At 35.4% G+C, this 25,596-nt stretch overlaps 1 protein-coding gene across 5 annotated transcripts in view; it reads left to right on the forward strand.

Annotated features, from left to right (window-relative positions):
* Window positions 1–25,596, forward strand: part of LOC105463467 (LPS responsive beige-like anchor protein) — a 770,029-nt gene that overhangs the window by 56,900 nt on the left and 687,533 nt on the right. For all 5 annotated transcript variants that reach the window (XM_011710554.3, XM_071092575.1, XM_011710553.3 and 2 more), the window contains 2 exons: window positions 22,741–22,972; window positions 23,191–23,291. In XM_011710554.3, the coding sequence (XP_011708856.2) occupies window positions 22,741–22,972; window positions 23,191–23,291 (333 nt within the window). The remainder of the gene's footprint in view (window positions 1–22,740; window positions 22,973–23,190; window positions 23,292–25,596) is intronic.

Below are 25,596 nucleotides of genomic sequence, written 5' to 3' on the forward strand. Positions count from 1 at the left end.
ATTAAAAAACAATCTTGGTAATGATTTTGAATGACCTGACTTAACTCACATTCTCATTCTTGTATTAATCACTGTGTCCAGGAGAATGGGGAACTATATATTTAGCCAGGCCTGACTTAAGCGACCTCTCTGTGACTGGGTGTGAGGTACTGAGACTTTCTTGTCAGAATTCCATAAATAGAAGAGGATGGAAGAAAGAGTAAATACAATACAGACAAAAACAACAGTGTCTATTATACTGGACATTTTGGTAATTTCCAGTTTATTTCCCTATTGTTAATATAATCTCCGTTTTCACATAAGGATATTGGTATGAAATTATTGTGAAGATCTAAAAGTACATTTTTCTTTTTGGTGGAGACAAACTAATTTATAGATCTTTCTTTCATGTACCCTAAATTTTGGTGTTCTTCAAAGTAAGATTTGTAGAGTCTTCAAATTATGAACTATCACATTTAACAATGTATTTTAAAATACAAGTAGTTTGGACACATTAAAGGAATCATGACATAAAATATTTGGGGTACTAAAATAATAAGTAATGTATGTGATGCTATAGTTTTAAACAGTTATAAACACATAAACTTAAATTGATTTGAATATGGAATGCATGACATTTTGCTATCTCTTTCATATCCTATGATGTTTGAGTTCAAGTAATGTAAGTTCAGTGGACTTTGACTGGTTGTCACATAGTGAGAGATTTCTGATTTTTGAAATATGTCACTACTATAAATCACTAGTTTGCTAGATTGAACCAGCAAGCTATTAAAGAACATGACAGTATTTACTGTAGATAAATGCAAATTTAAAAAGGTTCTCTGTATGAAGGTTTAGATGATTTATTAGCCTTCAGTGCACACATGAATCTGAAGTTATATAATGGATTTAGGAAATTTCATTTCCTGTTTGAAGGTTCAAATTTGCATATTTATTCTATAATGCAAGTATTAGATGTGAGTCAGTAGGATATATAGTTAAACTCTGTGTGATATCAATATATGCTTCATCTTTTTTGTATAGTATATGGCAAATATTTTTTAAGGTGTAGGGCAAGTAATTAAATATACTATTTTTTTTGGCTGGAGTAGGGAGGGAGGGATAAGTAAAGAAGCTGTGATTATATATGTCTGTAGGTGGCTTCAGAATTTGAACTTACGAGAGTTTCCTTGCCTTTTAATTTGGCTCTCATTTTTCTACCAGTTGAAGATTCATTTAGGTTAACATGTTTTCTTTTCAATGGGAAATAATTGGTGGAACAATTAATCCTATGACAATTTTATCTCACATAGAATTACTTATTTTTTTAAAACTAGTCTTCTATTTTGAGATAATTGCTGATTCACATGCAGTTGAAGAAACAATGCAGAGAAATCTTTGTACTCTTTATCCAGTTTCCCCCAATGGGAAAATCTTGCAAAACCAGAACAATATTGATACTGGTGTAATCAAGGTACAGAAAGTTTCCTCCCATTATCCTCTTACAGCTATACCCACTTTCCTCTACCCCATCTTAACCCCTGGCAACCATTAATCTGTTCTCAATTTCTGTATTTTTGTCAGTTGAAGAATCTCCAGAGGACTGTACGAACTTGAGAAAAAAACCAATTGGTTTTCTGGAGATTCTTCTAGATTGTTTTGTGCGTCAATAGTTTGTTCCTTTTTATTGTTGAATAGTATTTTATGATATGGATATACTACAATTTGTTTAACCATTTAACTGTTGAAGGACATTCGTGTGATTTCCACTTTTTGGCTATTACCAACAAAACTACCATAAATATTTATATACAAGTTTTTGTGTGAACATAAGTTTTTATTTCTTTGGGAAAAATGCCAGGAGTGTACTTGCTAGATTGAATAGTAGGTGCATATTTAGGGTTTTTTTTTTTTTCTTTTTAATAGAAATTACCAAACTTTTTCACAGTGGCTGTGTCATTTTACATTCCCACCAACAACATATGAATTATCCAGTTTCTCCACATCCTCTCCAGCATTTGGTGTTGTCATTATTTTTTCAGTCATTCTGATTGATGTATAGTGCTATCCACTGTGGTTTTAATTTGCATTTCTCTAATGCCTAATGATGTTAGACTTTTTTTTTTGTTTGTTTCATGTGTTTATTTGTCTTCTCTATATCTTCTTTCGTGAAATGTTCTTCTGCACATTTTCTAATTGGATGTTTTTTTACTCTTACTTTTGAGAGACTTTATATTTTTTAGGTATTATTCCTTTGTCAGATATTTGGTTTGCAGATATTTTCTCCTAGTTTGTAGCTTGCCCTTTCATCCTCCTGAAAAGGTTTTTTGGTGAGCAGAATTTTTAATTTTGATAAAGCCTAATTTATCAATTTTCCCTGTATGGATCTTGCTTTTGTGTCAAGTCTAAAAACTTCTTGCTTAACCCTAAATTCTAAAGATTTTCTCCTATGTTTTTAAAACAGTTTTATATTTTACATTTAAATCTGTGATCAATATTGAGTTAGTTTTTGTGTAAGGTGTGATACTTAGGTAAAGTTCATTTGTAATTGTTCCAGTGCCATTTGTTGTAAAGACTCTTCTTCCTCCATTGAATTGCTTTTTGTACCTTTGTTGAAACTGTTCAGCATATTTGTGTGGGTCTAGTTCTGGGTTCTTTATTCTGTCTCATTGATTTATGTGTCTGCCCCTCCACCAGTTCCTCACAGTGTTGATTGCTGTAGCTACATAATAAGTTTTGAAATTGGGTAGATGGATTCTTCATACTTTATCTTTCTCTTTCAAGATTGTTTTTGTTATTCTAGTTCCTTTGCTTTTCCATATAAATCTTACAATAATCTTTTCTTTATCTGCAAAAATCTTGCTGGGATTTTGATGGGACTTATGTTAGATCTGTATGTCAATTTGGGAGGAATTGACAGCTGTACTATGAATGCAGTGTCGCTCCATTTATTTAGATCTTCTTTGATTTCTTTCATCATATTATTGTTTTCAGCATTCAAGTCTTGTATATATTTTGTTAGATTTACATCTAAGTACTTTGAGCAATTATAGATTTAAATGTCATTGTTCACATGTTCCTTGGTAGTATATAGAAATATAATTGATTTTTTAATATTTATCTGGTAACCCATTACCTTGCTGAACTCACTATTTCTAGGAAGTTTCTGTTTTTGGAAATGCCTTTGGATTTTCTATGTAGGTAATCATATTATCTGCCAATAGGGACAGCTTAATTTCTTCCTTTCTCACCTGTATACCTTTTATTTCTTCTTGCTGAATTGCGCTGGCTGGAACTTTCAGCACTAATTTGAATAAAAGTAGTGAGAGTGCACGTCTTAGCCATGTTCCTGATCTTTACGGGAGAAAATACTTGGTCTTTTATCATTAAGTATAATGTTAGTCGTAGATTTTTTGTAAATACTGTTTATCAATTTGAGGAAGTTTTTTTTTTTCCCATTTTTCTGAGTTTTTATCCCAATGGTGTTATTGAATTTTTGTCAAATACTTTTTCTGCATCAGTTGATATGATCGTGTGATTGTCTTACCTTATCCTATTAATATGGTGGATTACATTAATTGATTTTTAAATAATAAAACAGTGTTGCATTCCTGGAATAAAATCTACTTGGCCATGGTGTAAGAGTCTTATTTATTGCTGAATTCTACTTGCTAATTTTTTGTTAAGAGTTTTGGTGTTTATATTCATGAGGGATATTGGTGTATAGGGTTTTTTTTTTGGTACTCTCTTTGTCTGGTTTTAGTATAATAGTAACTTCGTAAAATGGATTGAGAGAAGTTTAAAATTGGCATTAATTCTTTTTTAAACATTTAGAAGAATTCTCCAGAGAAACCATGTTAACTTTGAGTTTTATTTTTTGAATTTTAAAATTATGAACTTAATTTCCTTAATAATTATAGGATTATTCAAATTATTTCATATTGTGCAAGTAGTGGTAGCTTCCAGTTTTTGAGGAATTGGTCCATTTTCTCTAAGTTGTCATATTATGTGTTTAGAGTTGTTTGCAGTATTCCATATTTTTTTTTGTGTGTGTGTGTGCTGCCTCTAAGGCCTGTAGTGATAGTATTTTCTCCCTGGTACCAGTAATTTGTGTCTTATTTCTTGCTTCTTTGTAAGTCTTGCCACGTTTTGTCAATTTTATTGATCTTTTCAAAGAACTAGCTCTTTATTGATTATTGTTTTCCTACTTTCTACTTAACTGACTTCTGCTTTTGTCTTTATTTCCTTCTTTCTGCTTGTTTTGGGCTTATTTTGCTTTTCTACTAAGTTCTTTAAAATGGAAACTTAGATTATTGATTTGAGACTTCTAGTTTTAGTGCTACAAATTACCCTCTCAGGTATGGCCCACAAATTTTGATATATAATATTTTTATTCAGTTCATGGTATTTAAAAATTTTATTTGAGACTTCCTCTTTTAACCCATAAACTATTTAGGAGTGTAATAGTTTCCAAGTGTTTGGACATTTTTCTGTGATCTTTATCTTTCTGTTATTGATTTCTACCTTGATTTTATTGTGGTCAGAGAACCCACTCCATATGCTTTCAATACCTTTAAATTTGTTGAGCTTGTATTATGTCCCAGAACATAATCTCTAGTCCATGGGCACTTGTAAACAATATTTATTCTTCTCTAATTGGGTGGAGTCTTATATAAATGTCAAGCAGTTCCTCTTTGTTGATAGTGTTACTGAGTTCTTTTAATCCTTTCCGATTTTCTGTTTATTTCTACCAATTATTGAGGAAGGCACAGTTACTTTTGTAAGATAAAATTAGTAGCTTTCATAATACTATTTATTTTGTAATAAGTAAATATTGTAGCATTTTATTCTTACAGTAAGAAATATGCCAGCTGCGCGTGGCGGCTCACGCCTGTAATCCCAGCAGTTAGGGAGGCTGAGGCGGGTGGATCACAAGGTCAGGAGTTCGAGACCATCCTGGCTAACATGGTGAAACCCCGTCTCTACTAAAAATACAAAAATTAGCCAGACCTGGTGGCGTACGCCTGTAGTCCCAGCTACTCAGGAAGCTGAGGCAGGGGAATCGCTTCAACCTGGGAGGCGGAGGTTGCAGTGAGCCAAGATTGTGCCACTGCGCTCCAGCCTGGGCAACAGAGTGAGACTCTATTTAAAAAAAAATTTAAAGAGATATGCCTTAATTCCCCACTTTTACCATATAAAGCACATAAGGAGATTTTTCCTCAAAAATTTGTCTGTATTTGAAAGTGAATATTCAGATATTAAATCCAAATGACTTGCCTAATTTATATTACTGACATTGTCATACTGATTATATACGATGTTAATATACTTGATAATACAATTATTTATCACCTACACTTAAGGAATATCAGAAGCAATGCATAAGTGGGCACTTAGCTGAAACCAAGTAATATATTTTGGCCACTACCTAGGCTGAAACTGTGGTTTCACTTATCTCTGATTGAAATATAATTGTCTCTTTTAAGGAAATGTGGTCATACTGAAAATACTGTCCCGCACCTTTAAAAAAATTTAGTATTGTGTCTTGAATATCGTGGCATGCCTGCACATATTGATTTATATTCTTTTTAAACGCTGTATTATATTCCATTACATGGCCATCTCTGGGTTATAAATGTCTCTCTATTGCTGGATATTTAGGCTATATCTAATGTTTCAGTTTCACAAACAGTGCTGCAATAGATATCTTTTTATTTTATTTTCTGTATGTAATTTTATAGAAGTGATTTGTATAGGTACTCGAATTATTTGATTCTGCCCTTTTGTCCTTGAACTCTTAACTACTAACCACATTTGAACTCTAACTCTAACCACATTTCAGAGTGACTTGGATATTTGAGATGGAAAAAAATAACTTTTCAGTTGTATTAGTCCATTTTCATACTGCTATGAAGAAATACCTGAGACTGGGTAATTTATAAAGAAAACGAGGTTTGATGGACTCACAGTTCCACATAGCAGGGGAGGCCCCACAGTCATGGTGGAAGGCGAAGGAAGAACAAAGGCACGTCTTATATGAGGCAGGCAAGAGAGCGTGTGCAGGGGAACTGCCCTTTATAAAACCATCAGATCTCATGAAACTTACTCTCTATCATGAGAACCTCTACCCTTGGCCGGGCGCGGTGGCTCAAGCCTGTAATCCCAGCACTTTGGGAGGCCGAGACGGGCGGATCACGAGGTCAGGAGATCGAGACCATCCTGGCTAACACAGTGAAACCCCGTCTCTACTAAAAATACAAAAAAAACTAGCCGGGCGTGGTGGCGGGTGCCTGTAGTCCCAGCTACTCAGGAGGCTGAGGCCGGAGAATGGCGTGAACCCGGGAGGCGGAGCTTGCAGTGAGCTGAGATCCGGCCACTGCCCTCCAGCCTGGGCGGCAGAGCGAGACTCCGTCTCAAAAAAAAAAAAAGAGAGAACCCCTACCCCTTTGATTCAGTTACCCCCCACTGGGTCCTTCCCATGACACGAGAGGATTATGGGAGCTACAATTCAAGATGAGATTTGGGTGGAGACGCAGACAAACCATATCACCATTATTCAGATTTATAGAGTATAATTTCATGCCAAAGTACAAACTGTTATCCACTCTTACATGGAATTTTTTTCATTGCTTTTTCTCTTCTTAATACATAGGTATAGAGTATGATTTTAAAGCCTAGCTATATCTTTTTGTTTCATTTTTCTCATTACCAAAACTGTCTTCTTGCCATATGAACTTTTTTTTTTCATTGATACTTTCTTTTCAGTTTTGTCTGATAGACTTTGAGGAATTGGTGTTGAGTAAGCCAGTCTGTAGTAACTGTCACAAATAATTAAATACAAGTATTATGTAGTGTTGAAACCCATGTTCAGAAGTTACTTATGTTTCATGTTTACAAGAGGTAACTAAATATGATAATCCATGTAAAGTGCTTATGTAAAGTGCTGATGTAGCTTACAGCAGTCACTTATTCTGTGCATTTTTATTATTAGAATATTTGAATTAAAAATTTTATGATACAGGAATAAATAGCATAATAAAGTTTTCCCCAGTTACTAACTGATTTGTAAGTGTACTAGTTATGTGTTGCTGTGTTACAAATTACCCCAAAATATTACAGTGTAAAACAATGATAAACATTTATCAGCTCAGTTTTTCTGGGTCAGGAATTTGGGAGTAGGTTGGCTAGATAGTTTTGGCTCAGTGTCTGTTACGAGGTTGCATTCAAAATGTTGGCTGGAGTTGTAGTAATCTAAAGACTTAACTGGGGCTAGAGGACTTGATTCCAGGGTTACTTACATGACTGGCAAGTTGCTGCTGGCTGGTGGCTGGAGGACTGTTCTTCTCTAAGTGAGCCTCTCACTGAGCTGCTTGAATATCTTCATTTGTGGTGAGTGATTTTCCTCAGAATGAATGATGTAAAGGGAGCCATGAAGCTCTAATGACCTAACTTCATAAGTCACACACTGCTTCTGCGGGCTCACAGACCAGCCATGATTTAAGGTGGGAGGATATCTGTCTTTTTTGACTTTTGAACTGACTGGTTCAGAAAGGGATGAGGGGTTGGTGTGATTTTATTTGCTCATATTTTCTTTTTTCCTAAAGTAAATTGAAGATGTCTTTTTTGTTTACTTATTAACTTCAGTAAGTCATAAAAGGAAATCTGTGAAAAAACAAACAGATTGCGTTAAACTACTTACCTGAAAACCTTCCGAAGGGCCTACTAAATGTTTGCTTAAAACATAGTTAATTCTGTGATACTTATTCATCCAGCTGCCTATCTAATACTTTAAGCACTTTTATTTTTATGGATTTAGGGGTCTGGGTGAAGCTTACAATAATAAGCTTCAAGAACATAAATACATTGCATCATCAAATGTTTCTCAAAAAAGCTGTTGAAGAATGCTATTTAAGAAAAAAATCTCTTGTTCAAATAGAAACCTGGGAGGCTGAGGCAGGAGGATTGCTTGAGCACAGAAGTTCAAGTCCAGCCTGGCCAACATAGTGAGACCCTATCTCTAAATCAAATAAAAAGGAAAAGAGTTTGATTGTGAAATAACTTTTGGGAATTTCATGCATTGGTTATATATCTTCCTTTCAAGATATCTACTGCACAGTTGCATATTAAAGCTCTGGTAATTCTATCATATAAACATCTCTTTACCATTGTTTAATTCATTATTTATTAGACTTATTTGATCATGGAACCTTTTTTCTTAACAGTTTTGTAGACATATCATTTTTCTGTGAACATTTCTAACTCTTAAGAAGGGTACAATAAACGGAGGAGATTTTGACTATTTTGTAGTATATTTGGAGATTTAAATAAATATAAAGATGATACGTATAATTTATTTTCTGTAACATATTTGACTAATTTTTGTATAGACAGTAAAGTTCACAAATTTTTCAGATACTTTTCTTAGCTCACTAAAGAAACAAAATCTAACTTAAATATTAGATTATTAGTGAAGGTGTAAGGAAACATGAGACTATCAGTCAGATAGTCTGATTTGTAGTCTTGTCTGTGAATGGACACATTTGTTTTTTTTTGTTCCTTTATCAGCTAGATGTGATAATTGACTAATCTGTATGACTCACAGAGTTCTTGTAAGGATTACTTATAATAGTAGAAATGGAAATCTTATATGATTGTGAGTTTATTGATAATATTACTGAAACTGCTAGGGCTTCTGTGCATTCTAAGAAATAGTGAAAGACCCAGAATATAGTAAGTAGAAGGAGAACAAAAACTTCAAAGGTAATATTTTCAGTTCAGAGTATTAAATGACTATATTGTATTGGTAATATGATATGTATCATTCTAGTTTACTATAGGCTGGAAAGGTCAAAATCATTCTCAGAGGGATATTTCTTGAGTTGGACCTTAAGAAAACATTAAGGTATGGTTCTTTAAAAGAAGCAAGAAAGAGGGAAGGCAATTGAAGAGAATACCAAATTTAATCTAATTTTCTGAAATGAGAAGTTTCTAATATGAGACAAAATGTTCTGTGCTTCCTGGGACATGGACATAGATTTTTACAATTATGGTCTTAGAGAAGGGACAAGGGAAAACCAGAGTGAGCTGAAATTTTGTCTACCCAACCCTTATTGTTGTATTTGGTGAAAACATTTTAGAATTCAAATTGGGTCCTAAAACAGCAGATTTGATTTCCAGTACCTAATAATTAGGAAATATCTTGGACTCATATTTGTGTGAAGTTCTTTGGGTGGGATATGATGAAAATTTGTATTTGTTTCCATGACATTCTATATTCACACTTAACTGTAAATCAGATTAAACTTACTCTTTTTCTTTTATATAGTATCGAGCTCATAATTTTCTTTACCTGCAAGAAAAACATTTTACTGTCTTTACCTGCAGAGATTTAAAATCCCAGTAGAGACAAATATTACTACGAAAAAAAATTTTTTTTTGAGACAGAGTCTTGCCTAGGCTGGAGTGCAGTGGCTTGATTTCCGCTCACTGCAACCTCCGCCTCCCAGGCTCAAGCGATTCTCCTGCCTCAGCCTCCCAAGTAGCTGGGATTACAGGTGCCTGCCACCACACCTGGCTAATTGTTGTATTTTTGGTAGAGATGGGGTTTCCCCATATTGGCCAGTCTTGAACTCCTGACCTCAGGTGATCCACCTGCCTCTGCCTCCCAAAGTGCTGGGATTACAGGTATGAGCCACTGCACCCAGTCACTATATAAGAAATGTTTGTTCCAAAAGAAAATATGATCTTTCCAAAAAAAAAAACTGGATGATATTACCACAATATTTGTAGTATTAAATTTTGTTTAAGAATAGCTTGGCAGCTGGGTGCAGTGAAACATTTCACAATAAAAAATATTTTTTATGGCTGGGTGCGGTGGCTCACGCCTGTAATCCCAGTATTTTGGGAGGCCAAGGTGGGCGGATCACAAGGTCAGGAGTTCGAGACCAACCTGTGCAAGATGGCGAAACCCTGTCTCTACTAAAAATACAAAAATTAGCTGCTCGTGTTGGCAGGCGCCTGTAATCCCAGCTACTCGGGAGGCTGAGGCAGGAGAATCACTTGACCTGGGAGGTGGAGGTTGCAGTAAGCCGATGCCACTGAACTCCAGCCTTGGCAGCAGAGTGAGACTCCATCTCAAAAAAAAAAAATATATATATATATATATACACACATATATATATATACACATATATATATTTGTATGTATTTTTAAGTCTTTCCGTGCTGAAGACATCCCTAGGGCAGGTAGCAGAATACATAATTCAAGCTAGAGAGGCACAGGCTGCACGAGAGTCTCTCAGATAAAGCCCCATTGAAAATAAATTTATAATCTAAAATTTAAAAACACATTAAAAAAGCAGCAAAGCATGAGGAGTCAGTAGATAAACTGAAAGCAAGATTAAATCTTCAAGACTTTCAAACTATAAAATTTAGAAAATTATAATAAATTATGATATAGAGGCTCTTTCATGTCTTTTTGACATGAAAGAAAGGAAACAAAAAAGACAGTTAAAAGATTATGTAGGAAAGAGAGATTACTAAGCAGATTTGAAAAATAACAACAAATAGAGCTTTTAAATAAAAAGAAATTAACAGATTGAAAAGTAGATTAGAAAGAATTGAATAAAGAATGTGGGAACTGAAACACTGAGGAAATTTCCAAAAGATAGCAGAGAGAGGCAAGGAGATAGCAAATACAAAATAGGTTGTATTTTACAAAGATATGTGTAAAATATATAAGAGTACTTAAAAAGTTTTAAAAGGTACTTAAAAAGATATGTGTAAAATGTATAAAAGTACTTAAAAACTATTAAAATGTATCTGCATATACCCAATACCAGGTTAGCAATAGAACAATATTTTTACTTGGAATCTCTTTTTCTTTGCTAAAACAATTATCTTTATTCTAACTTTGTTTTTTTTTTTTTTTTTTTTTTTTTTTTTTTTTTTGAGAAAGCATCTTACCCTGTCACCCAGACTGGGGTGCTGTGGCATGATCATAGCTCACTGCAGCTTTGAACTCCTGGGCTCAGGCAATCCTTTGCCTCAGCCTCCTGAGTAGCTTGGACTATTGGCATGTGCCACCTGCCAGGCTATTTTTTTTTTTTTTTAAGAGACCAGATCTTGCTATGTTGCCCAGCCTGGTCTTGAACTCCCAGGCTCATGCAGTCCTCCTGCCTCAGCCTCCCGAAGTACTGAGATTACAGGCATGAGCCGCTGTGCCCAGCCCTTAATGCTAACTTTGGGGTGAGTCATTCCTTTGCTTTTTTTTTTTTTAAGTTTATTATCTATGTATATATTCCTCAGCAATATATTGTTCTTTTTTGAAAAACTGCGTATCAATCACAAACCTATTTTTTTGACATTGAAGTTTTTATTTTTATGGATTTAGGGGTATAAATTCAGTGTGTTACCTTGATAAATTGAGTCATGGTGAAATCTGGGCTGTTAGTGCACCCAACACCTGAATAGTGCACATTATACCCAATAGGTGATATTTCTCCCTCACCTCCGTTCCATTATTTGGAGTCTCCAGTGTCTATTATTTCACTCTGTATGTTTGCATTCCACAAACCTATTTCTGTAAGGAGAGTACAGTGTTGTAGGAGGGTGTGGCTGAAGATAAGCTGAACAGAGTCTCTGGGTCATGGTCTGGCTTTTCTAAGAGTTCTTGAGAATGCTTATTGGGGAATTTAGTGGATAATATCAAAAATAAACCCTGGGAGATGTTGGGATGTATTAGTTTGTTAGGGCTGTGTAATAAAGTACTAGAAATTAGGTTGCTGAAACAATGGAAATTTATTGCCTCAGTTCTGTGGGCTAGAAGTCTAAGATAAGTGTGTTGGCAGGGTTTGTTCTGAGAATTGTGAGAATCTGTTTCATGTTTCTTTCCTGACTTCTGGTGGTTTGCTGGCAATCTTTGACATTCTTTGGCTTATAGAAGTATCACTGTGATCTCTATCTTCATTTTAACATGATATTTTCTCGGTGTACATGTGTCTGAACACAAATTTTCCCTCTTTATAAGGGTAACAGTCATATTGGATTAAGACCCCCCCAATGACCTCATCTTAACTAATTACATCTGTAGCAATCGTATTTCCAAATAAGACCACATTTTGAAGCACTGGAGGTTAAGAATTGAACATATGTCCTCTTGGGGTACACAATTCAACCTGTAACAGGGCATCTGGCAAAGTGTCATAGTGGCACAGTGGTGTAGAGCATATGTGAAGCTATCCAGTGAGAATATAGTCAGGGAATAGGCTGTTCTGTGGTTTCTGAACTTACCAGGGCACATAACCAACTGTCAAAAGTAGGTCAAAAAAGACACTTTTGGTAAACTAACACCTGCTATGGGGTAAGAATGGGGCATAAGGATATGTCATTTGAGATAGTTATAGATAATATATATTTTTTAATTTCTGAGAAAATGCAGTGAATAGCATCTATATTAGTCAGAATATAGACTTTTAACTGATAGAACAGAGAGGCCCAAATTAACAGTGGTTTCTGCAACATAGAAATGTATTTGTCCTTCAGGTGAAAGTCTGGGTAGCGAGCTAGTGTGGCAGTTCTATGATTGTCAGGATCCATAGACTGATTTGCTCTTTTATCTTCAACATAAGACACCTTTGATTCCAAGATGGCTACTGTAGCTCTTGCCACTATTCTGCATCTTAAGCAGTAGGAAGGAGTGTAGTTGGAAAAAGGAGTCAGATTTCTTTCTTTAAAGAATAATACCTAGAGGTTGCACGTGTTACTGCCTGTTGGTCAGGACTTGGTCATGTGGCTGATCAGGAATGCTTTCCATTCAAGAAAAGCTGGAGAGTGAGATCTTTTTCCTGGGCTCCGTGTGCCAAACTAGAAACTCTTTATTATTATGGAAGAAGAAAATATAACCTGGGAGTCAGTGCAGTCTGTGTCACAGCTTTGTAATTTTCCCTCAACTTCTTATTAGTAAGATTCCAGTGGCTGTAAACATATACAAGGTCACATTCACGTAGGAAAGGATTCCTGGGGAAAAATTGGATATCTTGAGATTGGCACTTTTAAACTCTGAATGTGTTTCTAAAGGATGCAGATAAATAAAATAAGCTTACTCTTAGTTAATTTTGTAAATAAATAGGTTCAGAGAAAAAAGCTATTTTGACATTTTTAGACAGGTGTTAACTACACGTGTTGTAATAGGTAGGTCACAAGAAACAGTAAGTATCTAGTTAGGGTCAGAAGCTGTGATTACACCCTGTCCTTTTTTTTTTTTTTTTTTTTTTTTTTTTTTCAAACTATGCCATATTCCTGCCCCATCTTTGAGGAAAAATTTAGCAAGTTTCCAGTGAGTGGTCCAGGGAAAACAGAGCTTTACTTTGAAGTATTTGAATTTTCTGTGAGTCGCACAGTATTGCAGTTGTATTAATCTTTTGAAGATAATTATTTTTGATCTCTGTTTGGTCTTTTGTTTTCCGAATATACAAGTAATTTAGATTAGTGACGAATGTCAGCTTAAGATATTTTATTAGTATAACTGTTGAGAAGAAAAATAATCATGCTCAATTAAAGTCCTCATACAAAACTTATAAAGGTTTATTTGAATTCTTTGAGTAAGTTGCTTTAAAATTTCTATAATCTTATACATTAAAGTATAACCTATAGAAAGCATATTATGCCACCCTGAAGGCTGCTATAAAAATTGTTTATGAAGTTCAGGCCAAGACTAAAATATGCTGAAATGGAGAGTTTTGAAAAATGTTCTATACAGCAAAGGAGACCAAATCATGCTAAAATGTAGAAAAAGACTATACATCAGTTTCCATGCTACATTATTCAAAAAAATACAACCATAAAAAAGGTAATAAGATTACATTTTCACATTTCATGGCTAGTAAAGTGCATTAGGCTGCTCAGATATTCATAACTTACTGTGACATTTGGGAAGATTACATTTTGTAGTGTAGAGCCATTACTACAGCTCAGATAATAACTAGCCAATGCCTGTACCTGGATTATGATCCCTGTCATTGGAAACAAATTTGTGATTTGAAGGTTGATCAGCTTCAAATAACTATTAGAAAGGGTTAACATGACATACTGTAGACCCTGTGCATGTTTTTTAGGTATAATAGATATGCATACATATAGTATATAAAATATGCCACACATTTGTATGTACAAATTTCTGCCATCAATTTTCTGCTTGAAAGGCATATTTTATAGTATTTAAAGCAACGGAGGAATATTTAAAACACCTGTCTGGATATTGCTCTCACAGTATAATCTCAGTTTAAAAGCTGGTGAAATATTTGGGGCTTTTTTTGGAAATTACTTTCAAAAATCTATAGCTTCTTGAAAGGGTGGTTACTTATAGGAACGATTGATGTGAGTAATATTAAGATGAAGGTAAGGTCTCTTATGTTAGTTGTAATGAGGTTTTTGACCAATTTAGATCTGCATGGAGGATATATAATTGTTACAAGAAAATTTCACACTATTAAAACTCTCTCCAGACATTATCTTCTTGGCAGCAAATTGTTTCAGATCTATTGGTTGGTTTCCCTTATATTAAATGATGTACAGTTGTATGTGGGTGTTGTAAGAAGTACCTTATTGTATTCAGTGGACAAGGTTTACTTTCTGTCTTCTAGAAAATACTGTTGAAGAGTTTATCTTTTTTACTATTGTATCTAGATGATTTTCATAAAATATTGTCTCTTTGAGCTTTCCTTTCACTAAAAAGTTATTTTGAAATTATAATCATTGGCCGGGCGCGGTGGCTCAAGCCTGTAATCCCAGCACTTTGGGAGGCCGAGACGGGCGGATCACAAGGTCAGGAGATCGAGACCATCCTGGCTAACATGGTGAAACCCCGTCTCTACTAAAAATACAAAAAAAAACTAGCCGGGCGAGGTGGCGGGTGCCTGTAGTCCCAGCTACTCGGGAGGCTGAGCCAGGAGAATGGCGTAAACCCGGGAGGCAGAGCTTGCAGTGAGCTAGATCCGGCCACTGCACTACAGCCTGGGCGACAGAGCGAGACTCCGTCTCAAAAAAAAAAAAAAAAAAAAAAAAAAAAAAGAAATTATAATCATTATATATAGTATTATGGAATTATTAGTTTCATATGACCTTAGAGATTTTTGTGTTTTTCTGCTACCTTTCTGAATCACTGCAATTCTTTTCCACAAGAAGTTTTTCTTGTGTCTGAAGATTCTGTCACTCCTTAATTTTACATTCTTCTATGTGGATACTTTCAAATTATCTTCCAGAGAATACTGGTGTTCTTGAACCTGGACCAGACCTTTCTACTGCGAAATTGATTATAAAAATTATCTTTACCAAATTTACAGGTTGAAGTTCATGGAATTAATTTTCTCAGTTTTGAATTTTTCTTCTTAATTTTTCTTAATCATTGGCATCTGCTGCTGATTGTTATTACCCACACTTAATAAAAGATTTTCTTGAGTTAACACAATTCTGTGTTTAATTAGTATTATCATATTGCTTTCTGGAAATATTTCAACAGGAGTGTATGAAAGTATTTGTTTAGTCTTGTTCTCACCTACTTTGAGCTTTAATAATTTCAAACAAAGTGAAATTTATTTAGTATTTTTTTTTTTTGCATGTATCATTTGGATTTTTTTGTGAATTGACTGTTCATGTCTTCCTAAAAATTTTTTTCACCAAATTGAAAATACTTTATTTCTGTACCACTTTTTATTTCTACAGCTTACTGATTTTTGTGTTCTTTGAGAATTTCTTATATTTTGTGGCTTCTAATTTAACTTTTGATGTCTTAAGTTATCTGGAATTTATTTTGGCATATATCGTAAGATAAGGATTCAGTCTTAATTTTTTAAAATGAAAATTTCATAGCTCTATTTAATGCTTCAGATGACACTCTAATTCTGTATTGAATTTATTTGTATCAACCTTTTATTTTAATTAGATTGTTTTCTGTCTAGTACTATACAGTTTTAATAATTATGTTATACCATTTGTTTGATGATTCTAGTATTCTTTTTGTATAGAATTTCCCTTCACTTTTTTCATATATTTAATTCCCAAATAGAAATTAGAATCACTATAAGTTTCAGGAAACAAAATCATATTGGAATTTTAATGGTAATGTGCTGAATTTATAGATTAATTTGTGAAAAGTTAACAACTTGAACTGATTTAATATTCCCATCCAGAAACAAGTCTGTTCATTTATCAGAAGTGGAAAAAAAATTTTTTACTTTCAAGTCATGTGTATGTTTTAATTCACTCCTAGATACTTTTACACTTATGGTTGGTATCAGAAATGTTGTTTTAACACTCCATTGTATTTTCTATTAGATATTGTAGGTATTTAGGAAAACTTATGAATGTTATATATTTTATATTCATACAAAAATGACATTTTGTACTGAAGTTACTACTTGGTGTCATTCCTATATGTTTTCATGGAGAAAGAGATTTCCAGTTTAGAAACTGGAAGTCTAGTATTTTCTTTTCTTTCTTTTTTTTTTTTTGTGAGATGGTCTTGCTTTGTCACCCAGACTGGAGTGCCATGGGTCAGTCTCAACTTATTGCAACCTCCGCCTCCTGGGTTCAAGCGATTCTCCTGCCTCAGCCTCCTGAGTAGCTGGAACCACAGGCATGGAACACCACGCCTGGCTAGTTTCTGTATTTTTAATGGAGCTGGGGTTTCACCATGTTGTCTAGGCTGGTCTCGAACTGCTGACCTCAGGTGATCCACCCACCTTGGCCTCCCAAAGTGCTGGGATTACAGGTGTGAGCCACCGCACCCAGCCATTTTCTAAATAAGCAATTAAAAAAGATTTCTGTAGGATATAAGACACAGTATTGATTCTTACAAATACGGGTAGGCTATTTCTGTCGTATTGATCACTGTTATACTATTTCCTCAGGGCCTGGCATATTGTAGGCATTCAGTAAAAGAGTGTTGAATGAGTTTATACATTTATTATATATTAGAGGTTTGTATTTTGTGATTGTTTTCTGTAGATGTGTTGTATCTCTTATTTTTTTTAATTAACGTATGTTCTATGAAGGCCATTATTTAGCCAGTGTGCCTCAGTATGTAAGTATGAGATTTTTACAGCTTGAGCCCATCTTGACAGGTGTCATATGTGTTCTGATTGCATGATGCCTGCACTGTGCCAGTTGTTAAATATTTGAATAATGCCTCTGCAATGTCATTGTTATATTGTGCTGAATTATTTTTGACTCAGTGAGTAATTTGTTAGAAATAGGTTACTTGAGAAATCCCAAACTTTTGTATTCATATCATTTGTATTTATGATGATTTCATAAGCTCTGCAGCTCGCATCAGTGGTGTTTTGTGCATTTGCTTTTTTTTTTTTTTTGAGACAGGGTCTCGCCCTGTCGCCCAGGCTGGAGTGCAGTGGCACAATCTTGGGTTGCTGCAACCTCTGCCTCTCGGACTCAAGCCATCCTCCCACCTTAGCCTCCAAGCAGCTGGGACTATAGGCATATGCCACCACACCCAGCTAATTTTTTGTTTTATTTTTGGTAGAGATGGGGTCTTGCCATGTTGGTTCAAGACCCCAGGCTGGTCTTGAACTCTAAGTGCAACTGATCTGCTCTCTCGGTTTCCCAAAGTGCTGGGATTACAGGCATAAGCCACCATGCCTGGCTGCATTGGCTTCTTTTTAAATTGTTTTTTTGAAATAAGTAATATGTGTTCATGGCACAAAATTCAAATTGTTCAAAAGTGTATGTACTAAAATCTTTTTTTTTTGCCTTCTATGCAATAGATCTTTTCCAGAGACAATCAATATTTAGTTCATTCTTAGACATATTTAGCACATGCGTAGGTCTATGTGTAAACGATTTACACTCAAATCGTAGCCTACTGTTCACACTTTTCTCCACCTTAATTTTCTCACTTAAAGTATCTTAGAGATCTTTTCCTATCATATGGAGTGGCCTCATTCTTTTCTGTATGTACATCATATTTCATTATATAGTTATGTGCAACTTCATTAACTTTTTTTTTTTTTTTTTGAGACAGAGTCTTACTCTGTTGCCCAGGTGACTCACTGCAACCTCCACCTCCTGGGATCAAGCAATTCTTGTGCCTCAGCCTCCCAAGTAGTTGGGATTACAGGCATGTGCCTCCATGCCTGGCTAATTTTTGTATTTTTAGTAGAGGCGGGGTTTCACCATGTTGGCCAGGCTGGTCTTGAGCTCCTGACCTCAAGTGATCCACCCACCTTGGCTTTCCAGAGTGCTGGGATTACAGGTGTGATTCATCACGCCAGGCCGTCATTAACCTTTATCTTGTAATTTTAAAAAATTCAATACAGTGAAGTTCTTGTATCTAACATCATGATCTAAATGTGTCTATAATATAAATTTCTAGCTGTTTGATTGATGTTTGAAAAATAAAAATTTTTGATAGATATTACCAAATTGCTGTTTTTTTGTTTATCTTTTTTTTTTTTTTTTTGAGACATTGTCTCACTGTGTCACCCAGTATAGAGTGCAGTGATGCAGTCTTGGCTCACTGCAACCTCTGCCTCCTGGGTTCAAGCGATTCTTGTGCCTCAGCCTTCCAAGTAGATGGGGCTACAGGCGCCTGCCACCACACCTGGCTAATTTTTGTATTTTTAGTAGAGACGGGGTTTTGCTATGTTGCCCAGGCTTGTCTTGAGCTCCTGCGCTCAAGGGATCCACTTGCCTCGGCCTCCCAAAGTGCTGGGATTACAGGTGTGCGCCATCGTACCCAGCCCCAAATTGCTCTTAATAAGTCCTATTGTACCTGTTTCCTCAACAACAGTGATGTATGACAGTACCTGTTTCCTCATGTTCTTGTACATACTATGTATTATTTTTATATGTTGTTAGAGATTTGGAATTTGTCAAATATGTAAAATTGGTATATTAGTGTAGTTTTAATATTCATTCATTTTGTAAGCAAAGTTGGGTTTCATGTTTTAGTGCCACTTTTATTTCCCTTTTTGTTCATTGCCTTTGCCTAAATTTTCTTTTCTTTCTTTTTTTTTTTTTAGCACCCTAGTTCCCACAAGCAGATAAATTTTCTTTTAAAAAATGTTTTTCAGGAAGCTATTTGTACTTATGTAATGATGTGGGTTGAAATGATTTTTCTAAGTGTTTTCTTTTTGATTTTATGTTTTTTTGCATATAGAATTTCTAATTATTATATAGTTAAATATGTTAATAGGAAGTCCAGAAGTCTTAAAAACTCTTAGTTAGAAAAATGTTTACCACTTGAAGTGATAAAATGTTTTTTGTATTATTTCATTCAGTGCTTTTATTTAATTATTTTTTATTTTTAGAAACATGTCCTGCTCTGTCACCTAGGCTAGAGTTCAGTGGCGTGATCATAGCTCACTGTAGCCTTGAAGTCCTGGGAGAGTCACAAGACTCTCCCACCTTGGCCTCCCAGAAGTGCCGGGATTACAGGCATGAGCCACCACACCTAACCCATTTAGTGCTTTTATGACTTTTATTTTAGACTCATTTTATGACTTCCGTTTTACATTTAAATCTTAGACTCATTTGGAATTTTTTTTATGGTATGAGGGATGGATTGATTGATTCCCCCCCCCCAGATATTTGAATATAGCTGTCCCTAAACTTTTTTTTTTTTTTGAGGCAGAGTCTTGCACTGTCATCCAGGCTGGAGTGCAGTAGTGTGATCATAGCTCACTGTAGTTTTGAACTCCTGGGCTCAAACAATCTTCCCACCTCAGCCTCCGGAGTAGTAGGGCTACAGGTACCCACTACCATGCCCGGGTATTTTTTTTTTTTTTTTTGGATTATGGAGACAGAGTCTGGCTGTGTTGCCAGACTGGTCTCAAATTCTAGGTCTCAAGTGATCCTCCTGTCTTAGCCTCCCAAAGTTTTGGGATTTTAGGTGTGAACCACCTTGCCCAGCCACTAATCTTTTGATTAAATGATCTTTGTTCTATTTAGATGTCACTTTTATCATATAATATAGCTATGTAATTATAAAATTATAAAATTTATAATAACAATAACCACCACCACCAGCCAGGCATTGTTAGTAATAAGCACCTTATTCGTATAAATACCTTTTTTTAAACATTTTTTTTTTTTTTGAGACGGAGTCTCGCTCTGTCGCCCAGGCTGGAGTGCAGTGGCCAGATCTCAGCTCGCTGCAAGTTCTGCCTCCCGGGTTTACGCCGTTCTCCTGCCTCAGCCTCCCAAGTAACTGGGACTATAGGCGCCCACCACCTCGCCTGGCTAGTTTTTTGTATTTTTTAGTAGAGACGGGGTTTCACCGTGTTAGCCAGGATGGTCTTGATCTCCTGACCTCGTGCCTGCTGCCTCGGCCTCCCAAAGTGCTGGGATTACAGGCTTGAGCCACCACGCCCGGCCTTTTTTAAACATTTTTATGAGTGATGTCTGTAGATTGGTTAATGGTATTGTAAATGTTAATTTCCTGGTTTAAATGATTATACTATGATTATGTAATATATATACATTGGGGAAGCTGAATGAAGAGTATAAAGGAATTCTGTACTTTTTTTGAATGCTTGAAATTATTTCAGAATAAAAAGTTACAGACAAGGAAATAATACAAACAAAACCAAAACAGCTATATTAAAGTTCTTATTTGAATTATGTATTTTAAAAATTTACAAGCAATATGTTTATGGACAATATAATCTAATTCAACCAGTTTAAGTAGAATGGAATATTTCATAGTATAACGGATAGCTTATAGCATTTATCCAGGAGAACTAGGTAACCAGGCATGTGTACTTTTAAGCTAGGGCCATGTAACTAGGAGAATTGACTCCATGACAAGGAGAGACTGTTTTAGTAGAATCCCAGCTATCATCTCCTAACACTGCTTGGTAGTGATAATACAAAGCATTGTACACTGAAATCTCTGCCAGAGCTTTCTGAGAAAGATGAAATGTCTTCATCACTGTGCTTGCCAGGAGTTCTTGTCTCTCTGCATGCAAGTACTGATCCTCACATTGTTCATTTCCATTTTTTTCAGTCTCATGCCTGTCTTTATTTTTGTTGAAAACCTGGGATACATGTTGTTGATCCTGCTGAAAGGAATTTTAATTTATTTCCTAGTTTTGAACCTTCCTTGCTTTCCTGGACTAAACTCTGCTTGGTCATGTCTGTTTTATTTATAAGCCATTGGATTTTTTTTTTTTTTTTTTTTAAGACGGAGTCTTGGTCTGTTGCCCAGACTGAAGCTCAATGGCGTGATCTCGGCTCATTGCAATCTCTGTCTCCCAGGTTTAAGTGATTCTCCTGCCTCAGCCTCCCAAGTAACTGGGACTACAGGCACATGCCACCATGCCTGGCTAAGTTTTTGTATTTTTTTTTTCTTTTTTTTGAGACGGAGTCTCACTCTGTTGCCCAGGCTGGAGTGCAGTGGCATGATCTCAGCTCACTGCAATCTCCGCTGCTTGGGTTCAAGCGATTCTCCTGGCTTCAGCCTCCTAAGTAGCTGGGATTACAGGCGCATGCTACCACGCCTGGCTAATTTTTGTTTTTTTCAGTAGAGACGGGGTTTCACCATGTTGGCCAGACTGGTCTTGAACTCCTGACCTCAGGTGATTTGCCTGCCTTGGCCTCCCAAAGTACTGGGATTACAGGCATGAGCCACTGCGCCTGGCCATTTTTTGTAGTTTTTTAGTAGAGACGGGGTTTCACGGTGTTAGCCAGGATGATCTTGATCTCCTGACCTCGTGCTCCGTGCGCCTTGGCCTCCCAAAGTGCTGGAATTACAGGCATGAGCCACCACTCCCTGCCGGATTTGTTTTTTAAAGTTCACTTTCTTCTTGCATACCTTTTGGGTATGCAGTTTAGAAATGCGTAATGAAAAACCGAGAAGTATTCAGAAAGAAAAAAGTGTAGGTGAATCATGTGTGTAACTATTTCTGACAGAGATCTTTAAAAAATCTAGTTGATTGTATTATCGTATACCTTAAATGTAGGTATTTTTAAATTTAAAAAATTTATTTAAAAAATCTAGTTAAGTGAGATAACTCTACAAAGGTAATTCCAAAAGTATTTTAATTCCTTTACGTAATTAGGATTTATTTAAAATGTACAAACCTTTCCTTTGTGTGGGGAGGCTGTGGATGAGATGACAAGGCCGGTATAGCTATAGCGTTCTCATAGTAATATCAGTGAAATACATTTTCTTGATTACTGTCTTTGGATGTGTGACTAATTATATGTAAGTTATACTGATTATTGACAGAAAAGAAGAGAGGTAAAATGAATAGGCTTAATAAACCAAAAATTTGACTAATATAAACTCCAATGTGTGACCATTCTGAGCCTTTTTCAGCTTTTCAGTTTTACCATGAGCTCATTACTTGTTTGGTTAACAAAGGACCTTTAGATTATTCAGTGTAGTTCACAGATTTGATACTTCATAAACGAAATACTGAATGAGAAGCAATTGTAGAACTGATTTAGATCCTTATTGGTAACAGGTTAGTAGATAGCAATTTACCTAAGACATCCTATATTTGTTTTTGTTGAAAAATATTTTTATGTTTATATTCTCTTACTTGACTTTACTGTCTAAATTTGGAGATTACTTCAGAAACTTCAGTTTTTTTAGCTGTGTGTGTGTATTTTTTTTTTTTTTTTTTAATGAACATTTTGTTTTGGAGGAAGAATGTGAGTAGTTATTGTTAATCTAATGTTTAGGAACCTGCTGTAGTGATATTGAGGATACTAATGCTTTTACTTTTTTTTTTCCCTTGGAAGTTGGTAGGAGGACAGTTTGATTTGGAAATGAATTTCATTATCCAAGAAGGTGAGAGTATCAACTGCATGGTGGACCTACTGGAAAAATGTGACATTACTTGCCAAGCAGAAGTCTGGAGCATGTTTACAGCTATTCTGAAGAAAAGCATACGGAATCTTCAAGTCTGCACTGAAGTAGGCCTTGTTGAAAAAGTGCTTGGGAAAATTGAAAAAGTTGACAATATGATAGCAGGTATGATTTTTTTCTATAGTACAATGTATGCAAAGAAATAAAGTTTAATTTTTAAATACATATTTTTCTTATTCCATTTAGCAATATTTAAGAAATATTTGAGCATGTACCATGCACCTAGAACTTTAGTGTCCAAGCCCTTAAATAAGCACTGTTTATTTTAAATATTCTAGAAATATAACTAGCTAAGTTATTTTACTGTTTTCTTTTGTTTCCAGATCTTTTAGTTGACATGTTGGGAGTGCTGGCTAGCTATAATTTGACAGTTCGCGAGCTAAAGCTTTTCTTCAGTAAACTTCAAGGAGATAAAGGACAATGGGTAAAAAAACTTAAGTACTCTTTGGTATTTTAAAGTATCCCCCTCCCAAACACATTAGTAGCTTGTAAAGTAACTGATATTATTATACATGGGATAATTGTCAAATTGAATAGATTAATTAAAATAGCATTGAGATCCCTATGGCTACTTTTGCCATACTTGGACCCTAAAAGTATGCACTAAGATAATGGTGTTTCAGGCAAACTGATAATTTAATTCTTCTTCCAATTGTTGTTCTTTAAATGTACATTCAATATTTATTAGAAAGGAAGATAAATGTAGAGAAAGAAAAGTATTAGGTAATAGTACATACCTTTTCTTCTTTTTGATCTAGTTTTATCTGAGTCCCTTAAACTTGAGTAACTCACTCTGTGAACAAAACCTCTGCAGTTAATTGGATCTACCCTCTTGAGATGCAACTTAGGAGTCATTTGCAATGGGTAGTGTTGGGGGTGAACTTATTTTGAACCCCAGGTGCCTTATCAAACTGTTTCTTCAACCATATAGTTATCTGTCCTGTTGAGGAGGAGTAGTAAATATTTTCTCCATTTTTGTTGCATTTCCAGGCTTATTTTAGTGCCCTTTACATTGCCCACAGCAACAGCTCAGTCAGCTGATCCTTAATCTAGCTTTTATTAAATGTATCTAAAATTGTGCCCTATAATTACTCTTTTTCGTTATGTTAAACTTTAGATTCTTTAGCATATTTCTCTCAAACTCCAGTTTAATGTGTTTAATGTTAGAGTTTTATTACTGATTGTCATTGAATTTGATTATATTTCTGGTTCTAGCTTATCTTGTGTTCATAGAGTTTTTGCATCTGTGAGTGTGTAAGGCAATTGTCATAAAATTTGGAAACATTTTAGTCATTGTTTCAAATACTGTCTTCTTGTCCCCCCTTCCCATCTTTTCTGGGACTCCAATTACAGATATATTAGACCTCTTGATATTGTCTCACAGGTTACTGAGATCTGTTAACTCTTTTTTTAGTGTTTTTGTGCTTTATTTTAAATTGTTTTTATTGCTCTAGTTTCAAGTTAACTGATCTTTTCTTCACAGTGTGTTAATTCCATCCACTGAAATTTCAGATAGTGTATTTTTCTTTCTGTAAATTCTTTTTTTTTTTTCTGAGATGGAGTCTTGCTCTATTGCCACGCTAGAGTGCAGTGGTGTGATCTTAGCTCACTGCAACCTCCACCTCCTGGGTTCAAGTGATTCTCCTGCGTCAGCCTCCTGAGTAGCTGGGATTACAGGTGCACGCCACGACACCTGGCTGACTTTTCTATTTTTAGTAGAGACGGGGTTTCACCATGTTGACCAGGATGTTCTTGAACTGCTGACCCTGTGATCCGCCCGTCTTGGCCTCCCAAAGTGCTGGGATTACAGGCGTGAGCCACCGTGCCTGGCCTCTTTCTGTAAATTCTATTTGGTTCTTTTAAATATTTTCCATTTTTTTCCTTATTTAATTCTTTTAAATCCTTGAAAATATTTAGTATATTAATAGTTGCTTTAATGCTCTTATTTTTTCATTCTAGAATGTCATTTTCTAGGTCAGTTTACTCAATGATTTTGCTTCTTTATGTAGGTCACATTTTTCTGCTGCTTATGGCTACTGAATTTCGACAGCATATCAGACAGCAAATTTTATGTTGCTGAGAGCTGGATTTTTGTCATATTCCTTTTATGATTGTTAGACTGGTTTTGCAGGCAGATAAGTTATTTGTGGATCAAAGTTATTTGTGGGATCAACTTTATCCTTTAAAACTAGTTTAAAGGTTTTTTTTTTTCCCAGTAAGGTTTAGAGTGGCTGTTATGCTAGGGCTAGTTTAGCCTTACTATTCAGGCATGTCTCTTACAGAGTCTCTATTGAGTAACTCTTAAGTCGCAGACATAGGACAGGAGGTAGCAAGACTGTGGTCTCTCCGAAGTGTCTAGTAGGGTCTCAACAATTCCTAGCTCTGTATTAGTTTTGGGAATTCTTTAACTTGAAGCTCTTACTATCTTAGCCCCACCATGTTGAGTTTTATCGTAAGCATGATCAGTCTGGCATTAAGCCAAAGAGTCAGTGCAGATTTCTGGGACTTCTCTGTTCAGTTCTTTCCTCCGTAGTATTCTGCTCTGAAACTTCTATCCACTGTGGACTCCACTTTCTTTCCAACTCACTGAGACTTTCAAGTTTTGTTTGGTTTCCCTGTGCAATGATATGGAAATTGACACCAGGTTTAAAGTCATTTTGTTTGTTTTCTCAGGGATCACAGTCTTGAACTACCTCTTCCTCCATACTGAAAACTGTTTTTGTTTGATA

The sequence above is a fragment of the Macaca nemestrina genome, chromosome 3 (genome assembly GCF_043159975.1).
Source record: "Macaca nemestrina isolate mMacNem1 chromosome 3, mMacNem.hap1, whole genome shotgun sequence".
NCBI lineage: Eukaryota > Metazoa > Chordata > Mammalia > Primates > Cercopithecidae > Macaca > Macaca nemestrina.